Raw genomic sequence first — 25094 nt, 5'->3', positions numbered from 1 at the left:
ACACTTGTGCAACCACATTATCGCCCTTGTTTAGTGTTACTCCAACTCCTTATAGAATTTTTTTTTTGTTTTTTTTTTTTTTGCTAATATTCAATTGAATTGTACAGGTCACAAATATAGTGAAAATTGTTTTGAAATTATGATTAGTATTATTTTTACAAGTATCTGGCATTTGAAAAAGGGTGAATTATTATATTTTGACATGGATAGATTCATTGTTGAAAAAAAAAAAAAAATCCAAAACATTTATACAGAGCTATCAAAAAGTTTAATCCTACGTTTTTAAAAATTATACAGATATTTAAAAAAAACACAAGCCAAGGTATAGCGTAAGTGAGACAAAAATGTTTAGTTTTGAATAAAAAAATATGAATAAAAATTGTAATAAATAAGAGGAATCAGAAAAATAATAAAATACAAAAATGTAGGGATTTTTTTTTAAAATTTAATTGCGGTATGGTATTAGGATACCTGAAATTGAAATAAATGAATATATATTTGTTCATTTTTATCCCTGAGAATAAATTTTACGTCGAGGACGTAATAAGCGAAGCGTTGGCTTTGCGCAGACGCTGCAGAGGGAGATCGATGGCCACCAGCCTCGCGTGGACGAGGTTCTGGAGCGAGGGCGCAGGATGGCGGCGGCGGGCGAGGAGGGACCGGGCGGCGCCGAGGGCGGGCGACTCGCCGGGGAGCTGCGCCGGCTGGAGGAGGCGTGGCCGCGGCTCCGGGAGGAGATGACCCGTCGCAAGGACAGGCTGGACGCGTCCCACCGGGCGCAGCAGTTCTACAACGACGCCGACGAGGCCCAAGCGTGGATTGGCGAGCAGGAGCTCTACATGATCGTTGAGGAAAAGCCCAAGGTACGCTGCGTGACAAAAGTCTACACACCCCTGTGCAAAAACATCAGTAAAATTGGAGTAGACACTGTAGAGTCGACGCCGGTTCCGTCCCTCCGCCCGACCGAACTCGCTTTTGGAGTCCCGTGTTTTCGTTCCACTTTTGGAACAGGACGAGCAGAGCGCCTCGTTGAGTCTGAAGCGCCACAACATCGCCAAGCGGGCCGTGGACGACTACGCCGACTCCATCCGGAACCTGTCGGAGCGAGCTCAGAACATGTTGGCGGAGGAGCACCCCGACGGGTCTGCAAAGCGTCCGCGCAATCCCGCCCAAGGCCGAAATCCGACCCTGAGCGTTTTTTCCGCCCTCTTCGGTCTGCGCAGCGAGAAGATCATCCGGCGTCAGGGCCAAGTGGACAAGCAGTACGCCGGCCTGAGCGAGCTGGCCGAGGACCGGCGCAGTAGGTTGGAGAACGCGTGCCGCTACTTCCTGCTCAGCCGCGAGGTGGCCGACCTGGAGCAGTGGATCACCGAGCGCGACGTGGTTGCGTCCTCGCAGGAGATGGGCCAGGACCTGGACCACGTCACGGTATGTGGTCGGCGCCGTTACAAAATCGGTTTCTTGCTAAAGTGCGCATAAAAAAAAAAAAAAAAAAAAAAAAAAACTTCGAATAATGATGATGAAAAAAAAAAAAAAAAAAAGTCAAATAAATGCAAAACTATCCACAAAGTTAAAATGCAACTTTTGGTTCAGCTTCTGAGGGAGAGGTTCCGCGAGTTTGCGCGCGAGACGGGCGCGCAGGGTCAGGAACGCGTGGACGCCGCCAACTACGCCATCGACCAGCTGATGGCGGCGGGCCACGACGGCGGCGGCGGCGAGGCGGCGGCCGTGGCCGAGTGGAAGGACGCCGTCAACGAGAGTTGGGCCGACCTGCTGGAGCTCATCGACACGCGCGCTCAGCTGCTCAACGCCTCCTACGAGCTGCTCAAGTGAGTCTGGAAAAATCTCTTCAAGAGCGATTCTGACGCAACTTTTGACGCGCTGTCCCCCGACTGTGGCGTTCAGGTACTTTGACGACGGCAAGGAGCTGGTGGTCCTGATCCAGGACAAGCAGAAGGAGCTCCCCGAAGACGTGGGCGAGGACTTCGGCAAAGCCGAGACCTTCCACAGGATGCACGCCGCCTTCGAACGCGACATCGCCTCTCTGGGAAAGCAGGTAAGGGCGGCCTGTGCTGCCCCCTGGTGGACTTCACCATCCCAATCATGACGTTTGGAAAATGGGACATTTTTTTTTTGGGGGGGAGGTGGTACTTTTTACTTCAGTCTTTGTAGTACTACCGCAACATTCAATCATGACTGTGTCAAAGTAAAAATACAAGTAGGTATACAATTATTATTATGATATTTTATGACATTTTCTCTTTCAAATAGTTTTCTACTCCAACACAATTTAGTTTTTGGATCATAATTTATTATATTGTGAGCCAAATGAAATATGAAAATCAAAACTATAAAATCATTATTATTACAGATGGTAATACAGTACTTTTTCTTGCAATTCATGAACCAATAATTACCGTTATATTGTCATTTATTAGAAATAATAGTCACAAAAAATAAAATTAAATGCAATTAAGGGAATATAAATAATGAAAAATAAATGTGTAATATGTAAAGAAAAATATGATATATAAACAAATACGACTTGTAATAATTTTGTTTATAAAGCAAATTATTCGTATAAACGTACAATTCATATTTGAAAATTAATGCAAACAATAAATTACCAATACAATTAAAATGTAATCAAATTAAAACATTAGCTTTGGTTAAAAATGTACAATTCATATTTGAAAATGAATGCAAACGGTAAATTATAAATAACATTAAAATGTAATCAAATTGAAACATTAGCGTTGGTTAAAAAAAATGTTCAATTTATATTTGAAAATGAATGCAAACAATCAATTACTAATAAAATTAAAATGTTGTAAAGAAAAATGTGATATAAAAACAAATACAACTTGTAATAATTTTGTTTGCAAAGCAAATTATTCATATAAACATGTACAATTCATATTTGAAAATGAATACAAACAATAAATTACTAATAAAATTAAAATGTAGTCAAGAAAAATGTGATATAAAAACAAATACAACTTGTAATAATTTTGTTTACAAAGCAAATTATTCATATAAACATGTACAATTCATATTTGAAAATTAATACAAACAATAAATTACTAATCAATTAAAATGTAATCACATTAAAACCTTAGCTTTGGTAAAAGAATTCATGAAAAATAAATGTGTATATACCACATAAAATTAAAAAGTGATAAAATAAACATTTTGATCACGACTACATCATTTTGAAAAGCATTTTCAATCATAAAAACATACCAATTACCAATACCAAATCTTGGTAAGCACGAGAGAAGTCCCAAAAGATCATCTTTGGTATTTTGATACGCAGTGTTTCTTTCCATTATGTCGATTATTTATTTCCATAAAGAACCACAAAGTGCCCCACTGAGCAATTTTGAAACGGCGGAAGAAAGAACTCGAACGTGTCCGTCCCCCCACGGCCTTGGCAGGTGGAGCGGCTCCAGGAGGCGGCGGCCAGGCTGCGGGCCCAGTACGCCGGCGACCTGGCCGACTCCATCCAGGCGCAGGAGCGGGCGGCCGTCGAGGCCTGGAAGGCGCTGCTGGACGCCTGCGACGGGCGCCGCAGGCGCCTGCTGGACACGGCCCACAAGTTCCGCTTCCTGGCCCTGGTGCGAGACCTCCTGGCCTGGATGGAGAGCGTCGTCCGGCAGATCGACACCCAGGAGCACCCGTGGTCGGTCCATCAACGGTCAAAACTAGTCCCGTTTCTGTCCTTTTTTTTTTTTTTTTTTTTTCCTAAAATTGCAATTCTTCACGATATTTTCCATTTTTCTAACCAGCGACGTTTCCTCGGTGGAGCTCCTGCAGAAGTACCACCAGGGCATCCGGTCCGAGATCGAAGCGCGCGGCGGCAAGTTCGCCGAGTGCGCCGAGGCGGGCGCGGCCCTGCTGGCGCGCCGCCACCGAGACTCCGCCGAGGTTGGGGGGGGGGCGACGCCGCGGCCGAAGTGGCGCCGTTCCCGCGCAATGTTCTGACGCGTCCTTGTCGTTGTTGTCGTCGCAAAGATCCAGGAGAAGATGAGCGACGTGGAGGCCAAACGTGAGGAGATGATGATCCGGTGGGACGACCGCTGGGACCGCCTGCGACTCAGTAAGACCGACGGACCCGTTTTCCTTTTTAGTTCAACGACGTCAGCTTCAATTGTTTACAATTGGGGAACGGGTGTCAAAACCCGAGGCTCGGGGGGCCAGATCTGGCCCGCCGCATGATGTTATGCGGCCCGCGGAGGAAAATCTCGAGCGTCAACCCTCATGATTCTTGAAAAAATGTGGAGCAAAATTTCAAATTGTCGACATTTCGTGTGTAAATGCGATGAGACCGTAACCACGACGAGGCCCCCGACATAAATTTGCCACCCTTGCCCTGGTTCGTCAATTTCTTCGGTATGGTACGAGGACGGAGCCAACGGGGGTCACGTTGCCGGTGGGTTTTGGAACGCGCGGCCCGCCCATTTTTTCCCCCTTTTGCGTGCGCAGTGCTGGAGGCGTGCCAGTTCGCGCGCGACGCCTCGGTGGCCGAAGCCTGGCTGGCGGCTCAGGAGCCGTACGTGGGCAGCCGGGAGCTGGGCCGCTCGCTGGCCGACGTGGAGAAGCTGCTCAAGCGCCACGAGGCCTTCGAGAAGTCCACCGCCGCCTGGGAGGAGCGCTTCTCGGCCCTGGAGCGCCTCACCACCGTACGGGCCCGCCGAGCGGCTGCGGGAAATTTGGAAAAACGGAAAAAATGGTTTTTTTGGGTGTGCTTCAGTTGGAGCTGCTGGAGCTGAGGAGGATGGAGGAGGAGGAGGCGGCGGCGACGACGACGACGACGTTCGTCGGAGAGGAACGGCAACCCGACGGGCAAGGCAGCAGGTACCCGCCCCGCCCTTTGACCCCTGTGACCTTTCGGGTCATTTCCGATCAATCGCATTTGTGGCCGCTTTGATATTTGACAAGCAAACTGGATTCATTTCCAGGTACATTTCGTATTCTATTGAGCAGTCATGAATGAAAATCAGCGTAATCATCAATTGATTTCATGTATTAACTTCATTTTGTCTTCATTTATTTAAAATTGTCTATTGAGTTATTTCATGGCCTTCCTTTATTTAAATGTATGATCATGATTAAAATGTATTAATGTCAATAAATGTTTGCAATTCAAATTTACTCATGACTTAATTTGAGTGACCTTTATTTTTTTTATTAAAAAAAATAATTTAAATGTCATCCACTGAATGATATAAAGTCCTTTTAAAAAAATTGAGTTTCATATAATTCAACACTTTAAAATAAAAATTCCTGAATACAATACAATTGAATAATCGAATACAATAACTATTTGTCAAAATTTTGCCGTGTATTAATTACCTTTATTTATGTGATCTATTTTCTCTATTTAGCAAATCATAATTGTTTTGTCTTTCAAAATTACACAACAAATATTAGAATGCATCTATTTTATAATTAGTAGTTCCTTACATTTATTCTGTACATCCATAACAGTTATTTATGACATTAGGTGTCACTACAAATAATTTTATCAAAATACAAATGTTGTTTTGAGATAAAAATGAAAAATTGAAGATTTTTTTTTTCAATAAAATGACGTCGACGGTGTTAGTTGACCTCGTTGACCTCGCCGTTGTCGCCGTGACAACACCAACAATTAACAAGGTGCGCTTTCTTCGTTTGGTCCAATCAGGAGAGACGACACCGGCTTCGCCGAATCTTCGCAACTCTTCACGGTGGAGGAAGAAACTCTGGTGGGCTTTGGACCCGCCGGCGTCTTTTCTCCCCCCCCTCGGCTAACTCGACCGTTTGGCTTTCGCCCGCCTTCCAGTCCGGCGCGGCCGAGCCCAGTTCGGGCATCCCCGAGGCCCGGCCCGAGATGAAGGAGAGCGGCTCCCCGGAGCCGTCCGTCTCGGCGGTCTCGCCGGCGCCGGAGGAGGCCGAGGCCCAGACGGTGCTGCGGGAGGGCGTCCTGGGACGCAAGCACGACGTGGGGGGGTCCGGGAAGAAGGCCTCCAACAGGTGAGACGCTTGGCGCCCCCGAAGGACTTCGGTGGTTTTAAGGTTCTTCTTTTTTTTTTTTTTTTTTTTAAATATTTCAAGAGAAATTGCCTCCAAAACTAAATGCATAAATATTTGCCACTGAACAAAAACAACAACAAAACATTTTCAACACCAGGCGGCGATGTTGCAATTTTTTTGGTATGTGTGTATATATGTATGTATGTATGTACATATGTGTGTATGTATGTATGTATATATATGTATGTGTATGTACGTATGTGTATGTATGTATGTGTGTATATGTATGTATGTGTGTGTATATATGTACATACGTACGTACGTGTACATACGTACACGTACGTATGTACGTGTGTGTGTGTATGTATATGTAGATGTGTGTGTGCGCGTGTACATGTATGTGTATACGTACGTGTATGTACGTACGTGTATGTATGTATATATGTACATGTATGTATGTATGTATATGTGTGTACGTGTATATATACGTACATATGTATGTATGTATGTATATGTATGTATGTATGTATGTGTGTGTGCATATATATGTACATGTATGTGTGTATATATGTACATACGTACGTACATGTACATACGTACACGTACGTATGTACGTGTGTGTATATATATGTACGTATATATACGTACATGTATGTGTGTGTATATATGTATGTATGTATATCTGTATGTATATATATGTATGTGTATGTACGTATGTGTATGTATGTATGTATGTATGTACATATGTGTGTATGTATATATATATGTATATATATATATATATATATGTACATGTATGTATGTGTGTGTATATATATATATATATATATGTGTGTGTGTGTATATATATGTACGTATATATACGTACATGTATGTGTGTATATATATATGTACGTATATATACGTACATGTATGTGTGTGTATATATATGTACGTATATATACGTACATGTATGTATGTGTTATGTATGTATATATAAGTATGTATGTGTGTATATATGTATACCTATGTATGTATATGTACACGTGTATATATGTATACGTATGGATGTATATATGTATACGTGTGTATGTATGTACGTGTACGTACGTATGTGTGTGTATGGTACATATACTTATGTGTAAATGTACATGTATGTGTATATATATATATGAATGTAGATGTGTATATGTACGTGTATATGTATGTGAAAATATATGTGTATGTTTGTGTATATATATATATATATATATATATATATATTTGTGTGTCTCAAAATGTCAGTAATTTGTCTTTTTCCCATAAATAAAATGAACTTTGTGATGCACGTCCACAACTTCCAGGTCTTGGAACAACTTGTACTGCGTCCTGCGCCCTGGTCAGCTGTGGGCCTTCAAAGACCCCAAAAGCTGCGCCCACGGCGCCACCTTCCACGGCGAGGACCCGCTGGCCCTGAGGGACGCCAGCTGGGAGCTGCTGACCAACTACAAGAAGAAGAAACACGTGGCCAAACTCCGGTGCGACGCTTTGCCGCGGGAACGCCGCAATGTTGTCGCCGGCGTCCATGACAACCTCCTCCATTTTTTTTTCCCCTCTCTTTCAGCCTTGCGGACGGCAGCGAATATTTGTTCCAGTGCAAAGATGAGGTGAGTCCATACATGAAAGAATTTTTCAGGCTCAACTATTAGAATTGGATATTAAATATTAACCGTTTTAGAACCCTAATTTGATACTACTTTGAAACCCTCACCTTTGTTTTGAAAACCTAATTTGCAACCTTAACGATGATTTCAAACGCTAACCCTTTCCATCCTTCCGGCCATCCATTTTCCTAGCCGCTTATCCTCACGAGGGTTGGAGTGTTGTCGCCCATCCCAGCTGTCATGGGGCTGTAGGCGGGGCGCACCTTGAACTGGTTGCCGGCCAATCGCAGGGCACATCGCGACAAACAACCAATCGCAGTCGAAATCACACCTACGGGCAATATGGAGTGTCCAATTAATGTTGCATCTTTTTGGAAGGTGGGAGGGAAACCGGAGCGCCCACCCAAAGAAAACCCACGCAGGCAACATGCAAACTCCACACAGGCGGGGCCAGGATTGAACCCGGGTCCTCAGAACTGTGAGGCCAACACTTGACCCACCGTGCCTAAATATGTATTTATTGGTAATTTAACTTAATTCATTTCAGTCAGCATCAGGAAATTGTCAGTCAATCGCAACATCCATCCATTTTCTTAGCAGCTTATCCTCGCAAGGGTTGCAGGGAGTGCTGGAGCCTTTCCCAGCAGTCTCCAGCCAATCGCAGGGCACACCTTTAACTGGTTGTCAGCCAATCACACCTCCGGACAATTTGGAGGGTACAATTAATGTTGCATGTTTTTGGGAGGTGGGAGGAAACCGGAGTGCCCACCCGGAGAAAAGCCACGCAGGCACTGAGAGAACATGCAAATTCCAAACAGGCTGTTGCCAGGATCGAACCAGGGTTCTGAGAACTGAGACCAGCACTTTCCCGCTGAACCACCGTGTAGCCCTAAACTTTTTGCGTCCGTCTTTGTTTTTTTTTTTCCATTGTTATTGGAGTCCACCCGAAGATTAAAAAAAAAAACAAACAAACAAAAGCAACTCAAACTTTCATTCTTGAGCTCAGCTGACTTTGTGATTGGCGACTTTCAGGAGGAGCTGCAACATTGGAGCCAGGCCATGGCGAGGGCCCTCCAGTGGCCCGCGGACGAAGAGACGGCGGCGGACGGGGACGAGCGGGGGTCGTCGCCGGGGGCCGGAACCCAAAGCCCGCCCCCGCCGGCCTCACCCGGCCCCGCCGCCAGGAAAGACAAAGAGAAGAAGTTCGGTCGCTTTGCCAAGAAGAAGTGAGGGAGGCCGCGAGGTTGGCGGGCGTCCCCGTGGCAACCGGCCGCGTCCAATCAGTTAAGCAACGTTGCTTCCAAATGTCGCTTTATTATTATTATTATTACTTTTTTTCTTTAAACTCAAATCACACAAATACTTTGCAACCAAAGAATTATTTTTGTTTTTGCCGCAAGTCGCCAGTTCGCTTTCTTTATGTGCGTCGCACAACCGAATTGGTCAAGTTTGCCGTTTGATGATTTCGCACTTATAAATTGAAATTTATAAAATTGATTTTTTTCCTGAAAAAATGTTCAATTTCATTAAAAAATAACAGTTTCTTTAAAACATACATTCAAGATGTGAATTTATTTTTTTCTTGAATTAAAAGATTGTAGCATTAAATTTAATTTTGACAGGTTATTGCATCAATATTCAAAATACTTTTGCAATATTTTTTTTCTGTGAAATTACAAATAACCAAAATTGAGTGGCACTACTTCCTTGAGAAAAATGACAAAAATATCCTACAAAATGATTCAAAAAATGAACTGTCCTGGTGTGTAATGTGCAACTACTCACTAAGAGTGAGAGTGAGGTTAAAAAAAAAAAAAAAAAAAAAATGTATTACTGTCTACCATTTTTTGCTCGAGAATAAAAAGGTGTCAGCTAATATATTCGCAATTATAGCGATGACCTGATGTATTTGTTCAAGAAGTTCATAATCTGGCGAGAGCATTTTTTTAAAAATTTTTTTCAAGATAAAAACTCCACCTTATTGTAATATTTTTCTAGTATTGGAATATTGCTGTTTCACGATAGCGAGTCTTGACATTCCCTAAAATTCCTTAGGGTTTTTTTTTTCTTGCACAACAAAAATAAACATAATATAGTTGATTCTCCGGATTTTCACAAGCGGCAGCATTTTTGCCAAAGTTGCATCATATTAATCAGACATTGAATATGTAATCTCGGGTGCTGCACTTTGTTTTCCAATTCTCGAAAAAAAAGACATTTGTGTAAATGTAAGCGCACAGAAAATCGACTCATGTTTATCGTTAATGTTTTGCGTTACAAGCTGTGGTTGCTGAAGATTTTTTGTTCATTTGTTTTTGAAAAGAAAAAAACGAAAATTTCCTTTTGTTTGCAAAACACAGATCAAACTCATCAAATGTGATTTTTGTATTCATTGTGTGATGACGGGAAATAGCTAATCGTGACTTTTTTTCTTATTCCTGGATTTAAAACGTTTGGAACATTTCTTCGGAGATGTTTGCAAACTTCTTATGATTGTGGATGAAAATTAAAAAGAATTGACTAATCGACGCCTACCTGGAATCGCTTTATTAACAGTACAAACCATTCAACATAAAAATTTCTCCCTGGGTCAGGAGCTGAGCCAACATTTCCATAACGAGAGGGGGGCAGGGGATACGCGCTGATCACGTGACCTGAATATTAATTGCTAATACGGATATTTACATTACAAATACATGTAATTACATGCTTGTAAGCTGGCAGGGAGGGGCGGGTAATTACTTTCCTACTCAAGAACACTTTTAATACAATATATTTAGAAATGTAATACGGGGCGGGGGGGGGGGTGATATCGTTCACAGCTCTGCTTGGGCGAATTAAATAAATGCATTCATTTGAAATTATACACGTTACACGCTGGCCGAGATGTCGAAAGGACGTCTTTAGGGTTAAAAACCAGAACACGAGTGGAAGCGCGGTTCAGAACAAAATCTACACACACACGCACAAAAAAAAAAAAAAAAAAAATTCCCTAAATGTGTATCAAGAAGCGTTCGGTTGGACCAAAAAAAAAAAAAAAAAAAAAAAAAAAAAAAAAAAAAAAAAAAGACGACCGGTCCGGCGACTGGTCCCGTCATTCAACGCTCTGCATAGAGATGATTTTGTGTTCTTGCGTGGCTGTGCTGACGTGTGCACGGATGGACAATGCGTGTGTGTGTGTGTGTTTACGGCGAAAGCTGCTTTTGGGAGACGACGTCCAAACCTCGCACCAGTCCTTTGTTTTCCTTAATTCCATTTCCATTTTCCAAGCCGCTTATCCTCACAAGGGTCGTTTTCTATTCCTCTTCTTATCTACACAGCAAGACTTGGGGGTGGATGAAGAAAGCCGCTTCTTAGTTGAGGAGCTTGGTGGCTCTCTGGTTGGCTTCGTCGATGCGCAATTTGTTCATGTCCGCCTGGAAGCAGACAAAAACGAAATAAGTGAGCGGCGCCGCGTGATCGCAACTTGTTGAAAGAATCCAGACTAATGGCAGCGTGGCCACGTCAAAACTATCCTCCATCACATTTCCGTGTATGCGTTCAAGTGGAACTCGACATCAATAGTTAGAATTTTCAGAGGAGAAAAAAAAAAACATGTAAGAAAAAAGATTTTTACATTTAATGATACTTTTATTTTAACCCTTCAAGTCATAAAATACAAAAAAAAAAAAAAATTACTGTTGAGTCTATATTATTCCGAGTGCATTGGAAAATAATCCTAAAAAGCATTTTTTTTTTTTTTTTTTTGTGCGAGGTAACAATCAACGAAGGCAATATGTCTTGAAATATAATTTCCAAGGAGAAGGCTCGGTGACCTTGTCGGTGATGCGGTCGATCTGCTTGTTCTGCTTGTCGATCTCGGCGCCCATGTCCACCGCCATCGATTTAAGGTTGCCGATGATGCCGCCGACGGCGTTCAGGTTGTCCTCCATCTCGTCCTCGCGGGCGTCGTTTGTTATCCTGCGACGGGGAAGTTCCTGAATACAGTGAGGCCTCTGTTCTCCAACGTCCCCATTTTCCAACAAAAATCGGTATTTGAACGCCACCAAAAAAACGTTTACAAGGCTGTTGGCCAAGTCGCTACTGAATGGCAATGCACTCCCAGCCTAGCATACTCTACTAGTAAACCAAAAAAATACAATTTCTGAAATTATATAAAGTATTAACAATACATGCATTTCTACTACACAGTTTATTAGGAAAAGCTAAAAAAAAAAAATTAAAAAGCCCAATTTTTTTAGGCTCGGAACACATTATTTCTTTTTCCATTCATTCTAATTGGAAACATCAATTTGATTTTTGAACAAATCACTTGTGGCAGCATTTTTCTGGAACAGATTGTGTTTGAGAAACCGAGGCATCACTGTACAATACTTTCAAACACACATTAAGACATTTAACAACACAAACTTGTGAAATAAATTCAATCAGGACTGAATTTGCAACAACAATAAAATGTTTTTGCTTATTTCCAACACAATTGTCAGAATTTTCCAGACAAAGTCCCCAAGAACTGCTATTTTTAAAGACCTGCTCCCATCTATGAATTACAAAAAAGTACTTTGCATTATTAAAAATAGGAACATGTGATGTTTTTGTCCACTTGGGGTCGCCACCGTCACATTTTACACTGTAGCATCTGCGACTTTGAACGTGGCTTGGCAATGGACATCATTTAAGCGTTACGAGGAATCCCCACATAAGTTTTCGGGCGGGACAGGCCCCGCTGCCACGTGATTGGTTCCTGCCTCGTGGGAAGGGCAGCAGGCTAACATCATGAGATGACCATCTCAAACGAGTCATATTTGTCCGAAATAAAAACACGTTTGCCATAGTAGGTTTGAGGGCAGGGGTCGGGACTCAAGGCGGTGCGGGGGGGGGAGAGAACCACTCACCTTTTGACGTAGGGGCCAGACGGCGGCGGGGCGTTGACCTGGCCGGCCTGCCCGTTGCGAACGCCCGCCGGCTGCTTGGAGACGACTTTGGAACCGTCGGCGTTGCTCTCGGCGTCGAGTCCTCCCCCGACGCCCCACGTGCGCTTGTAGCGCGAGTCGTTCTCGATGGACGACACCCTGCAGCGGAGGGTGGGAGGAACGCCGCGTCACTGCCGGCGAGGGGGCCCCGAGTCGACCTACCTCATCTTTTGGTGATCGTCAAACAATCCTCGGCGTGAGGGCATTTTGGGAAGCGTGGTTGTCATGGTTACAGAGTGTCGGCTCGCACCACACACACAAAAACTGGTCTTGTGCGAAGGTGAACAAATGAACTAAATCTGGCGCGCTGAGCATTTGATTTATCAAGGAATCTTTTTTTAGAGGTCGTAATTTGTCTTATCCCGTAGTTACAAGAATGCGTACGTCAATTTGATGAACGACATAAAAGCACGCGCTATATGCGGAACGCCGTGAGAGCAAACCCCAAAAACTGGATAGCCGACTTCCTTTATCGCGATGCAAAAAGAGCATGGCGACTGATTACATAACTGAAGCCGAAGTGGCTAAAATGATTCTCGCTACGGTTGCGCGTTCATATAAACGTCAAAAAATTCATTTCTTTTCCTTTCGGCTTGTCCCGTACTGGGTCACCACAGCGTGTCATCTTTTTCCCCATCTAAGCCCATCTCGTGCATTGCCCTCACGTCTTCCATCAACCTTCTCTTTGGAGCTCCATCCTCAGCACATTTCGACCAATGTACCGTAATTTCCGGCCTATTAGTTGTGACTCCCCCCCCCCCCCCCCCACACACACACACACCACACACACACACACGCACACTGCCAATCCTGCGATTTATGCCGTGAACTTGTGTATTTTTTCTAACGACCGCAAGGGGGCACTCAAGCGGAAAAGGTAAGAGTGAGACTGGTGGAATACATGTGCCAAGGAATTGACTTTTACCGGTGTGTGTGTGTGTGTTTTGTTTATTTTTTGAACTGGCCCTGTCCGTGCTACCGTGTTGTCGCTATGTTAAGGTAAGCTAAGGTATTAAAACTTTGAAAACTCTGTGTACCATCATTCTTTGTCAATATCTCGTGTTTCAATGCAGGGACTTGCAGCTTATGCATGTACCAAACGTTATTTCCTTTACAAACGTACTGGGCGAGGCTTCTAACCTGGTGCGCTCTGTAGGTCGGAAATTACGGTACTCTCTCGCCTCTGCACGTGTCCAAACCATCGAAGTCCGCTCTCTCTATCCTCGTCTCCGAAACCTCCAACTTTGGCCGTCCCTCTAATGAGCTCATTTCTCATCCTGTCCGACCTGCTCACTCCTAGAGAGAACCTCAACAACTTAATTTCGGCCACCCCCGGTTCTGTTTCCTGTTGTCTCTTCAGCGCCACCTTCTCTAATCAGATAAATCCATTTCATCTATCATGCAAATGTAAAAATGTACACACGAATGAATCCTAAGTACAAGTATTGTCATCTTCGGTGGCACTGAGGTGACGTCTTCCTAGTTTCCTTGGCCACTGAGCTCCTGAACACTGATTAGAGACCGAGAAAGTGACTGGACCACTTCACACATCATATTAAGTTCTTTAAAACATGTCAAATGCAGCGGCGTACCTGTTGCAGGGACAGATGCAAAGGCCGCAGCACTTGGAGAGGTCCGTCAGGTTCTTCTCGGCCAGCCTCATGTCCTGGTTGATCTGGTCCATGCCGTCCTCCACGCGATTCAGCTGCTCTGAAACACCAGGACGCCGCACCGAGTCAACCGCCGTCGCGAGAAAGTCAGGAGTCACGTCATAAACTTTCTTGCAATGTACTATCATTAGTGAACTGTGACACTTTCATAATTAATGTTTTATACTTGGCCCCATGACCCACTTATTTGACCAGCTAGCAGTCAGCTAAATTGTGACATTAACATTGCTTACCTGGCTTTGAGAGTTCTTTGGTACTGGATGAAGGATTTCTTATCTTTTGAGTTGCAAACACCGCGTGCTGTTTCTATCTTTTTCTACCATTTTATGAAAACCATAATCCTCCAGCTCAAATTTAATAATCTTCCACAGTCCCTCTATGATAAGAGCGTTTTCTTCATTGCTTCAGCACCCTGCATCGCTCTCGATTGGTGGTTTGCAGGGTCGACGCACGTTGCTTTCAAAAACAAAGATGGAAAACCCTTCTGAAACTACTCATGTTCAAATCTAAGGTCCACGTCTTTAACATATTTTACGCAAGTGCTAAATTTATGAGCTTATGTCTGGCTAAAGTCATGTCAACCTCGTGCACACGCACCTCCTTGCTGGTCCAACATCACGATGGTTTTGACACCGGTCTCTTTACTCTGCAAACAGGAGACACCAGGACAGAATTAACCCGGACCTCATGTAAAAATGTTCAAGTGCTTCTGCTTGTTTAGTCAAAACACGAAAAATTGACGACGCCGGCGGTTTTCTCACCTCCTCCGCCAGTTGCAGCATCCTGCGCGTGCTTTCGAGTGACTGCAGACAAAACACGGGCACATTTTAGAGTTACGCAAAACGATACGATGCAGACGCGTCGGAACGAGAACGTGGGAAGCGGCCTTATTAATATTCACAAAGTCACGCCACGCCCATTTGTCAGGTGACAAACGTGTCAGGAATGGAAAACAAGGAACATGCAAGGGCCTGGAATGCAGTCGCTCCAGGCTCGCCTTTCTATTTCTAGCAAAACTATTGATTGATTCATAAACATCATTTATGAAATTAATTGACCCCTTCGACGGGGTCAGATAAAAGTGCAATCAGGCCAACGCTCAAAAGCCCGTCTTTAATTTTTCCCACATTTTGACAGATAAGGTATCCATACACGTTCATTGATAGTTGACCAATTTCTGACCTCCACTGAGAAGGCGGCGACAAGATGTCCGCCGAGCGGTCGTAGGCAGAAGGAAGAAACAGACAGAAAAATATTTATTCACAGAGCGCAGGCACACGGAAACTGGAGAAGCGGCCTGACTCGTCGGCGCTACAAAGCGGCAGGCGGTGAAGGCGATGCAGCGGGAAATATTATCGATGGAACGATTGATTGAAATCTGATTTCACGACAGTGCCACAGCCAGATGATTTCACTGGAAGATATTCAGTTATTCCCATTTTGAGCTCTGATTGCAATTGGAAATTTGGCAATTTCACGACAAAGAAAGCGTGATGATCACGTTTTTATGAAGTTTTAAGATCTTTGAACAACACTTGTAAGTGGATTTTGATGTTTTTTTATGGACAATATGAAAATGGCTTTTCGGGATTAGCTCCAGCCTCAACTACATGGCCTCCGACATGACTTTTCTTCCCTTTTTTGACGAGCTTCTGGGATTACCAGGAGCTAGATTTGCTCGCTTCTCTGACACACAGAAGCTCCAAAAACGTCAAAATTGAGATGTGAATTAAAATGTTTTTAAAATTCCTCAGTGAGACAATTCAGCTTAGTGCAACAACACTTCAATATTCAAAATTTCTTGGTCGCGCTCACACAAGAGGGAGGAAGCCAGTTCGGCAGGCCCGCTGTGAATATTCATCACTGCTGAAGGCGTCAATAAGACAATTTGAAAACGTCTCAGTTCGCATTTGGACACGCCGGTCGCCTTCACCTGCGACATCCCCGCGAACGGCTCGCCATTACCTCATCGGTCACTTGGTTGGCCCTGGCGGCGATCTGCTCCACTGTCATGTTGTCCATGTTGCTGCTGTCCAATTTGGACGCTCCCGTGGCGCCGAGCTCGATATTTTGCGGCCTGCGAGAAAAAAAAAAAATAAAAAAATAAAAATGAATAAATTGTACAGGAGGGGCAGCACCTACCCCCCCCCCAAAAAAAAAGCATGTGGGGCTGCGTGATTCCTCAATAGTCATTTTTTCAAGACTAAAACAATTTAAACAATTCTTGCAATGGGTTTAATAGCCCCGCTAATGTTCATTGCTTGCACTAACAGAACAGCTGCGGACAAAAGGCAGCCCTAGGGAGGGGGTCAGGTGGGTGGTTGGGGGGGGGGGGGGCGACGGAATCAATTACGTAGAGCATTACCAAAGACAGTGTACCCATTTTGTACATTGCATAAAAAAGTTTGACGTTCATGTTATTCGGTTAAATTGTTGAACATTTAAAAACAATTCATTAAAAAGGACCATGTTGATATAGATGTTTATCCATAATGGATCTTTCACTCCCAAAAAGTAGTACTGGACTTATTTTCATAGTAACACGAATATATATAATTAAAAAAACAAACAAACAAAAAGCTCATAAATTAATTCTAGCAAGAAAAAACAGTTTTAAAACTTATTTTGCATCATTAGCAGTATGTGCCATTTATTTACTTTTTTTTTAATAACCAAAGTTGTTGGAAAATTAATATTTAAATGTATTTATTTATTTAAGGGGGGTGGGGGGGGGGCTTGTGGTAAGATGCAACAAAAGAGAAGCAAACATGGCCATACTAAAGATGGTGGTAATCAAGGAACATCAAGATAGGCTGAAGAAATTTCTTTCCCCTTCCATGAGCAACTTGTAGGCGTGCGCCGCAGTCATGAGACTGAACGCTGACGCCTGCCAACAGAAACTTGAAAGCGTTTCTTACAACTTTGAAAGATGACATCAGCGCGTTATGATGAGTGCAAAAGAGCCGCCAGCGAGTCACAAGACAGCTTTTTATGTACTTTATAAAAAGCCCAATGAATTTCCACAATGCCCTGCAAAGAGTGTGAAGTTTAACGCTCGACTTGGACTAGCAAATATTTGATGGACGGTTTAGCAATTGGACCAAAATGCATTTGCCATTATTAATCAAAACGTGCACGTTATAAGAAAGTCTCATTTTTGTCCACTTGGGGTCCCCATCCTCATGTTCTACTGTAGAAACTGTGACTCCACGCGTGTATGGCTTTTAAATTCATTTGAGTGAGTAATTCCTGTCAATCCTTGACAACGACATTCTAACAAGAAGAAGCTACTTAGCTAGCTCAGGTGGAAACGTTACCTTTTATTGCAGATTGTAGACATTCTGCACTTTTATCTATGACACGATCAACTTTTGGACTTTTTACTCTTTCTTCCTGGCTCTCCGCCACCAGGCCAATTTATTTGCACACACGTGCGTGAGACTGCATTAAAATTAGTCTTCGGTTGTGACCATTTATCTATGTGACTAAAGGAGCTACGGTATTGACGGCTTTAGAAGTCAAATATGCCGTGCTAACGTGTTCAAAAATCGGACGTATTTCTTCTTAAAGAAACAAAAAAAAAAAACCTTAACCTTGCGGCCTTTCTAAAAGGAATTAGTGATTGTGGTTCATTGTGACTTTAATAACCCATTTGTGGGAAGCGTCCCATTTTTGGGACATGATTTTCACATTACATCCTTCAGTATATCAAAATATGGAAGTGTTTTAATCTGAAGCCATAATTTGGTATCAGGGGAGGATAACTCATCGGTCAACATTAGCGCGGCGTTATTTCCTTTCCCACATGGAGCGATTTCTAAGAGAAGAAAGGGAGAAAGGTCAGTATGCAACCAAGTTTGTCTTCAAAATGCCAATCCATCACTATTATTAATGCGCAAGTGTCGTTCTCGAATAAGAATTAATAAATAAACATATCTCTAATATGTACCACTTCACAAAACTGATAACATAGCCGTCCCAGTTTGGGGACGCTGCCTGCGAGAGGGGACATCTTTTTTTGCCCTTTGTTTTATGCGTAAAATTATTTCCTTGATTGTGGCCCGTTCGGAGACTTTTATCTCAATAAGGCAAAAAAAAAAAAAAAATTTGCCACCCTGCCCATGAATGGATTAAAGTATTCTCCCTCATCAGATGTGTATTCTTAATCTTATTGTATGCATGTTTGTTTATTTGAATAGCTACCATAAACAGGGGCTGTTCGTATTAAAATGCTGTCGTCTATCCCCAACACATTAGCTAATAATTACAGTAACAAATGGATAAAAAGCACCTCTAGGACAAATGTTTAATTACGAACTTCATTAAATCTCTCAAATGATCACAGATAAGATCACACATTTGCATTTTTCCTCCCCGACTGTACTAAATATCTTCTGAACCGCCTCCTTGAAGCCAAAAGTACATACCAAACTGATTTTCGACTTACCGCAAGTAACTTGGTACAAGAAAACAGCTCAAATGCTTTAATCGATTTTGCTTTTAAGTACTCGAGCGGTTTGAAAGCGGCGACTTCAAAAACTCAACCCTCATGTACACGTTCCCTACTTTCATGTTTATGTCATTACAAGGCACCTTTAAGGTTTGCTTTTTTCGAGGGGAACGGATCTTGACGGAGTTAATAATACATCCTCTGTGATCTCGTTGCTTCACTCTTTTATGGCTTTATGCCAACGTTTTAGGTCTTGTGAGCTTTTAACTGCGTCGGTGGTTTAGCGCAGCGAAAAATGCAAGCCAGGCAAAGACTGTGACGGTTGAAATCCAGTTTGCGCACATCCAAATGTAATCGGACGACATCTGCAAGCCTCGACTGGTTGCCGCTTTTTTTGACGCATAAACGGCAAAAATTACCAATGCCATCGGGGAAGCAGAGGAAACTCTGCTTATTGTAGGCTGCAGGCCGCCTCCACTTCCTTTGCTCACATTTCTCTCCGAGTCCAAAACTGAAGCGACAGCACTTTGAATGGAAAAAGCAAAAAAAAAAAAAAAAAAAAAAAAAAAAACGGAAAAGGGAGCGTCGGCTTGTCGGGATAATTTATGAATTGTTTTTTTAAGAGACGCTTAATTTTCCAACGTCGAAAAGGCGCTTCACGAGGTAGTTAACCACAAGATGGGGGATACAAACAGAAACTAATGGATTGATCTTGCGATGTGGTCGCAACTTTCTAAGAATTTCCCTTTTCACACTGCACAATAAATCTATGAATTCAGCGTCACGGTTGTCCAAAATTAGTATGTTGCGTCCACAATCTAGGCTGCAGAGTACCACATGTGCAAAGTACAAATTTCAAAAACGCGTACAGCTTGGCAGGCCTCACCACACTACTCGTTGCACAATAACTCTCCACATGTGTTTTTTTTTTTAATGTCCGGAACGTATATTTCGTCATCGTGGCTCTTTGTCGTTATCCTACAGTGGTTCCAACTGCCGGAGACAAAATTCTTAAAATTCTAAAATGTTGTACATTTATCAAAACAAAGGACGGACGGGCGACACGCCATGGCGATCGGTGGAAAACCATCAGTAAGAATTGTGACGCTTGTGTAAAATGGAACGTTGCATTTTGAAGCAGCTGAACTCAAACAGCGTCCTACGTGGTAGACTGTTTACAAATTATTGATATGATGCTTTTCTATTGTTGACAACTCACATGAAATAACAGCATTGTTGACTTACTAATGCATACCCACTCCGCAAAATTCATATAATGCAAGAACATTAAGGTTTAACGGCTTTTGTCTTTATCTTGACTTATCGATTCCGTAATGATTCCGTAGAATTGATTGAGTCTTAAATTCAAAACAAGTGATCGGTCGAAACTAAATTTTCAGTCTAAAGAAGTCCATAAAAATGACACTATGAGAAGCTGAACTCCGACTTCCGCCATTATTACAAATACTTGAACATACAGGTTGTTAATTTATTGATTATTTTTGCACATAGGCCTGATGTTGATGCTGACTAAAAATAATTTTAAAATGCTTGTTTGTAAACAAGAAATAAAAGGAAAATATGTGGGGGTGAATGGGCAAAATAGCAAAAAGAGGTGGGTGGTAGGAGGTTCATTTAAAATATGGCATACATTTTTGTATATATATACACACGTGTGTGTGTGAGACAAATGAAGGATGCTTGGAGGCTCAAATTGTCATGTCCAACTGTGCTATGTTATCCCCCCCACCCATCAATTTAAGTCTATATTTATAAAGTTAAAAAACAAACAAACAAGGATTCAAGTCCCTCACATGACTCTTGTAAACAATGCGAAACAGGCCAAGGTGGACGTGCAGGATCATGTCCTCCAAGTGCAGAGTTCTGGTTCTTCTACCCAAACCTGTTCCTCCAGATCTTGGTGCAGTGCACAAATGACGTCTTTTTCTGGGACACAATGACCACCGGACGACGCGTTCACATTTTTTGCCACGGACCACCTAATGTGTCATCATAATCTGCTCTCATTGATGGGAAATAATGTTTGGGAGGGGCGGGGGGGGGGGGGGGCTAAAAAGTTCACCGTGAACGTAAGTAAACAAAAAAAAAAAAACAATATATACATATATATATATAAAATTAATGTTAGGATGATAACTAAAGAACAGAAGCTGGACACAAGTGTAAGCTGTTTTTTTTTTTTAAATAAACAAAAATCATTTACCAATCACTAAACCAGCCATTTATTGATCTCGCGAGAAAAAAAAAAAAGTTATGGCAAACAGGTGACGTTTGCATGAATGACAGGCACGCTGGTAATAAAACAAAAAAAAAAAACGAGACGACATAAAAGTTATACCAAGTTACACGATAACAAACAAACAAACAAACAAACACGAGGAATGGGTTACTTACGCTAATTAAAAAGAAAAAGTGACTTACATTGTGCCAAAAGGCGACGGTCGACGACCGGCAGGATCCGAGCGAAGTGGCCCCCGCGGTGGCGACCAGGAGCTAATGGGCTAAAGCTAGTTCCACTTTCCCCCTGACACCGCCAACCAAACAAACAACGCCGACGGCCGCGGCGAGAGGCGGAAAAAGTCGTCCGAGGGCGGTCGCGGTCGCTACTTACCGCCAAACCCTCCCCGCGTCGAGGTTTTTGGACCGGAAAACTCCTCCTCGAGTCAGGTATGCGAACAGGGCGGACTTTGGGGAAACTTTCAGATACCTCCACTCCTTCCTCCTCGGGCACGAGCACGTAAGTTACGCCGTGCGCGCGACTTAGTAGCGGCGGTGCCTTCAGGGAACGTCGGAGATACCATCATTCAAAAGACGAGTAGCTAAAATAAAAACAAACAAACAAACAAAACACAAACTGTTCTGCGGTTGTAGGAAGGCGGACAAAAGGGCACAGAGCGTTTTCACGTAAAAAACCTCACGATTGTAGGATGGCCCGAGCTGGTGAACGTCGCGCACTTTTGCCGAGAAGCGTTGCTGTTTCCCCCCACACGAGGGCAGCATTTAGTTACCCTTTACCTCCACTTACCCTTCCGTGTACCGATTAAACTTATGATTTTATTATTTTTTATTTTTCGGCTTAGGATAAGTACAATTTTATCAATTAACCATTCAACGCTGTCAAATTAACCCATGGAAGAAAAAAAAAACGTGAGAATTAAATGATGAAGAAAGAAAACAATGGGACTTGAACTGTGACATTTGAGAGATAATGTACTAAATATGTTTCGGTATTATTAGTAATAGAGTTGATAATGAGATATAATGTTTATGAAGATTTAGGTTGCTTTATGACACTTTAGAGTCAGGAAAACAAACCTTGACTTGTGAACTGTGAGATAAAATGCACGAAATATTGATTGGAATCGTCCGTAATGTTAATAGTGTTAATTCTTCCCCCATTTCTGACACTTTTGGACAATAAAACATTTCCTGTGTCAAATTCCATCATAAAGACCCAATGAATTTGGGAAAATTCTCTTTGGGAAAACGAACCACTAAATTTGAATCGGCATTGTTAGTCATGAAGCTAATTGCGAGGTATAAATGATGTTTATTAAGGATTTGCTTTCCTTTTTGACACTTGGCGATGAAACGTGGCCTATGTCAAATTGACCCGCGGAAATAGAATTTGATTTCTTCATTTTTTTTCTGTAATCTGTGAGCGGTAACTAAATATCGCTTGAAAATGTTTGCAAAGGAGGGAGAATGGGACACAAACAAAGTTTATTATTATTGACACTTTATAATAAAATGGGTCAAACTCACCTATAAGAAGATCAATTTAACAGTAGGCCTTTTTTTTTTTTTTTTAAATTTGTGACATATTTTAGCGTGGGAGGCACGGCGGATCAGATGGAAAGCGTTGGCCTCACAGTTCTGAGGTCCCGGGTTCAATCCCGGCCTCGCCTGTGTGGAGTTTGCATGTTCCCCCTTTCCTGCGTGGCTTTTCTCCGGGCACTCCGGTTTCCTCCCACATCCCCAAAAATATGCAACATTTATTGCACACCCTAAATTGCCCCTATGTGTGATTGTGAGTCTGTCTGTTTGTCTCAATGTGCCCTGCGATTGGCTGGCAATCAGTTCAGGGTGGAGCCTGCCTCCTGCCTGTTGACAGCTGGGATACGCTCTGGCACCCTCATGAGGATAAGAGGCAAAGAAAATGGATGAGATGGATGGATATAGTAGTGAATAAAAAAAAAAAGAAATAGGATGCATCTTATAGCTAAAAAAAAAAAAACACATTTTATTTACATTATAACTTAAAAAAATAACCCTTTGAAGAAAAGACACTATAAATTGCCCCGAGGTGTGATTGTAAGTGCGTGCGGCTGTGGGAGCCCTGTGAGGATAAGCGGCTTAGAAAATGGACGGCTAATATTTGCGTGTGCACCATTCTATCCATTCTGTGTGTTAAAAAGTACCCAGCTCTAGCTTGCTATGTATTTTTTATAAAGTCTACATAACATGCATTATTCAGCAATAACACATGGGCCGATCTGGATCTGTGTGTGTGTGTGTGTGTTCTTGTTCAACTTTTTCCCGACGTTTTAACATTTCACGCCATAACCGAGCGCTCAAATCGCGTCGAATTCCCCTCCGAGGTATACGATGTATGCATGCGTGTGCGCGCGCGCGCGCAACGGTGCAGATGGCGCATTCGCCGTTCGGCACTTTCATCACGCTCTCGCTCATTAACAAGGACGGGGAGCGCTGCCCTAATTCCATAATTCCTTAACACCCCCCCCCCCCCAAAAAAAAAAAAAAAAAAAGAAATGAGAAAAGAAGAGGAAGACGGGGTTAGCTTATTGTCTTCAAACGAGAGCGAGGAAGCAAGCAGAGGAGAATAATAATAAAATAAAAAAAAGAACCGAGGATGTGTTGCCATCTGTATTTCCTGGCGTTCCTTGCTTGGCGGCGGCCCAAACTGCCGTCTTCCAGGCCGAAAATCCCCCCCCCCCGCCAATTATTATTCCACATGCGGAGCTAATTAAAACAAAAAAAAAAAAACAAAAAAAAAAAAGGAGGAGGAGGTCTAACATCGTGAAATGATGAATTGGACGCCGAAAGACGGCGTGTTTACCTTACGTGTGACGATGATCATAAACGATGAATTTCCGCTGTCGTTCCGAGGAAGCGCATCTGTTCGTCGGCGGGCAAAGCAAAACAAAACCAATATTGTCACGGCCGGTTTTGATTGACATTAACGAGGCCTTCGTTTAACAACGGGCTCGTTTCAAATGGTCTTTTCCGACTGGACATTCTAAAAAAAACAACAAAAAAAAAAAAAAACCATGTTGCAAATGTAACCTGAACGCATCAACAAGGCAAAGATGATTTCTACCAGATGTTTAAATTGCTGTCTTAATGCGATCCCCTTTGGGCAGCACAACAGTTCTGAGGTCCCGGGTTCCATCCCGGGCGCGCCTGTGTGCCGTTTGCATGTTCTCCCCGTGCCTGCGTGGCTTTTCTCCGGTTTCCTCCCGCATCCCAAAAACGTGCAATATTAATTGGACACTAAATTGTGTGATTTTGAGTGCGATTGGTTGTTTGTCTCGATGTGCCCCGCGATTGGCTGGCGACCAGTTCGGGGTGTGCCCCGCTTCCTGGCTGTTGACAGCACTCCCCGTGACCCTCGTGAGGATAAGCGGCAAAGAAAATGGATGAAGTTTTGTGCAATAAAGCGTCGCTCGTCCTCCATTAAGCTATTTTTTTTCATCAGTTGACTTCTTTTTACATTTTACAATGAATCCTTTTCCATTTATGTTCAATTTTACCTTTTACTTTTACGTGCAAAACTCACTTTTATTTAGCAAAGTGGTGACACACCCACTTTAATTTAAAAAAAAAAAAAAAAAAAAGGATTGGTGGCGGTGACACCGATGCGACGGTCTGAGCGCTCCCCCGTGCTGAAAAGTCTCCTTGTGATGAATGCGCACGCGTTGCTAACAGGGGAACTCTGGGTACGGAGCAGCCGCCGACTGGGAAATCCTCCGGTCTCATAGTTCCCCTTCTTCTACATAGAGGGAGATCACATACGGTTATATCCTAATCCTAACCGTAAAAAAAAAGTTGATTAAAAAAAAAAAAAAACAACGATATATACACATATATACGTACGTTCGCTGTGTCCGTCTTTCTGAGACGTCCTAGCGAACACGAACACTCGGTGACAAGTTGTCGACTTTCACATGTTGAAGCACGGATGGGGATGTTTGGGACTGGCCGGAAGTTCACAAAATATTACTCACAAAGAGACTTTTCAGCACAGGGGGAGCGCTCAGACCGTCACACGCCCCGGCTTTGTATTTTCACCTGGTATCAGAAAGATATGCAATGGAAA

At 42.9% G+C, this 25094-nt stretch overlaps 2 protein-coding genes across 7 annotated transcripts in view; one reads left to right on the top strand and one right to left on the bottom strand.

Annotated features, from left to right (window-relative positions):
* sptb (spectrin, beta, erythrocytic) overlaps window positions 1-10168 on the top strand; it is a 29211-nt gene extending 19043 nt beyond the window's left edge. The window contains exons 21-35 of the mRNA XM_061842751.1: window positions 570-863; window positions 1012-1142; window positions 1224-1428; window positions 1594-1829; window positions 1906-2056; window positions 3438-3682; window positions 3789-3927; window positions 4015-4099; window positions 4486-4682; window positions 4754-4857; window positions 5690-5750; window positions 5828-6018; window positions 7341-7514; window positions 7601-7643; window positions 8673-10168. Coding sequence (XP_061698735.1) covers window positions 570-863; window positions 1012-1142; window positions 1224-1428; window positions 1594-1829; window positions 1906-2056; window positions 3438-3682; window positions 3789-3927; window positions 4015-4099; window positions 4486-4682; window positions 4754-4857; window positions 5690-5750; window positions 5828-6018; window positions 7341-7514; window positions 7601-7643; window positions 8673-8870 — 2454 coding nt within the window. The 3' untranslated portion in view covers window positions 8871-10168. The remainder of the gene's footprint in view (window positions 1-569; window positions 864-1011; window positions 1143-1223; window positions 1429-1593; window positions 1830-1905; window positions 2057-3437; window positions 3683-3788; window positions 3928-4014; window positions 4100-4485; window positions 4683-4753; window positions 4858-5689; window positions 5751-5827; window positions 6019-7340; window positions 7515-7600; window positions 7644-8672) is intronic.
* LOC133512829 (synaptosomal-associated protein 23-like) lies at window positions 9677-23949 on the bottom strand. 6 transcript variants are annotated; one of them, XR_009798298.1, is made up of 9 exons: window positions 23840-23897; window positions 21176-21573; window positions 16249-16360; window positions 15045-15086; window positions 14881-14929; window positions 14206-14318; window positions 12536-12712; window positions 11456-11600; window positions 9677-11056 (listed from the first exon to the last, which is right to left on the bottom strand). XR_009798298.1 is itself a non-coding variant. In XM_061842752.1 (9 exons), coding segments are annotated over exons 2-9 (720 nt in total). In that variant the 5' UTR covers window positions 21178-21573; window positions 23840-23949; the 3' UTR covers window positions 9677-10993. The 6 variants fall into 6 exon arrangements, 5 of the variants coding, with proteins under 5 accessions (XP_061698736.1, XP_061698739.1, XP_061698737.1 ...); XM_061842752.1 differs by having other exon boundaries at window positions 11456-11617; window positions 23840-23949; XM_061842755.1 differs by having other exon boundaries at window positions 11456-11617; window positions 21366-21573; window positions 23840-23948.
* Between the last annotated feature and the right edge of the window lie 1145 nt (window positions 23950-25094).

Source organism: Syngnathoides biaculeatus, chromosome 15 (genome assembly GCF_019802595.1).
Source record: "Syngnathoides biaculeatus isolate LvHL_M chromosome 15, ASM1980259v1, whole genome shotgun sequence".
Classification (NCBI taxonomy): Eukaryota; Metazoa; Chordata; class Actinopteri; order Syngnathiformes; family Syngnathidae; genus Syngnathoides; species Syngnathoides biaculeatus.
This window is presented reverse-complemented; position numbering and strand designations above follow the sequence as displayed.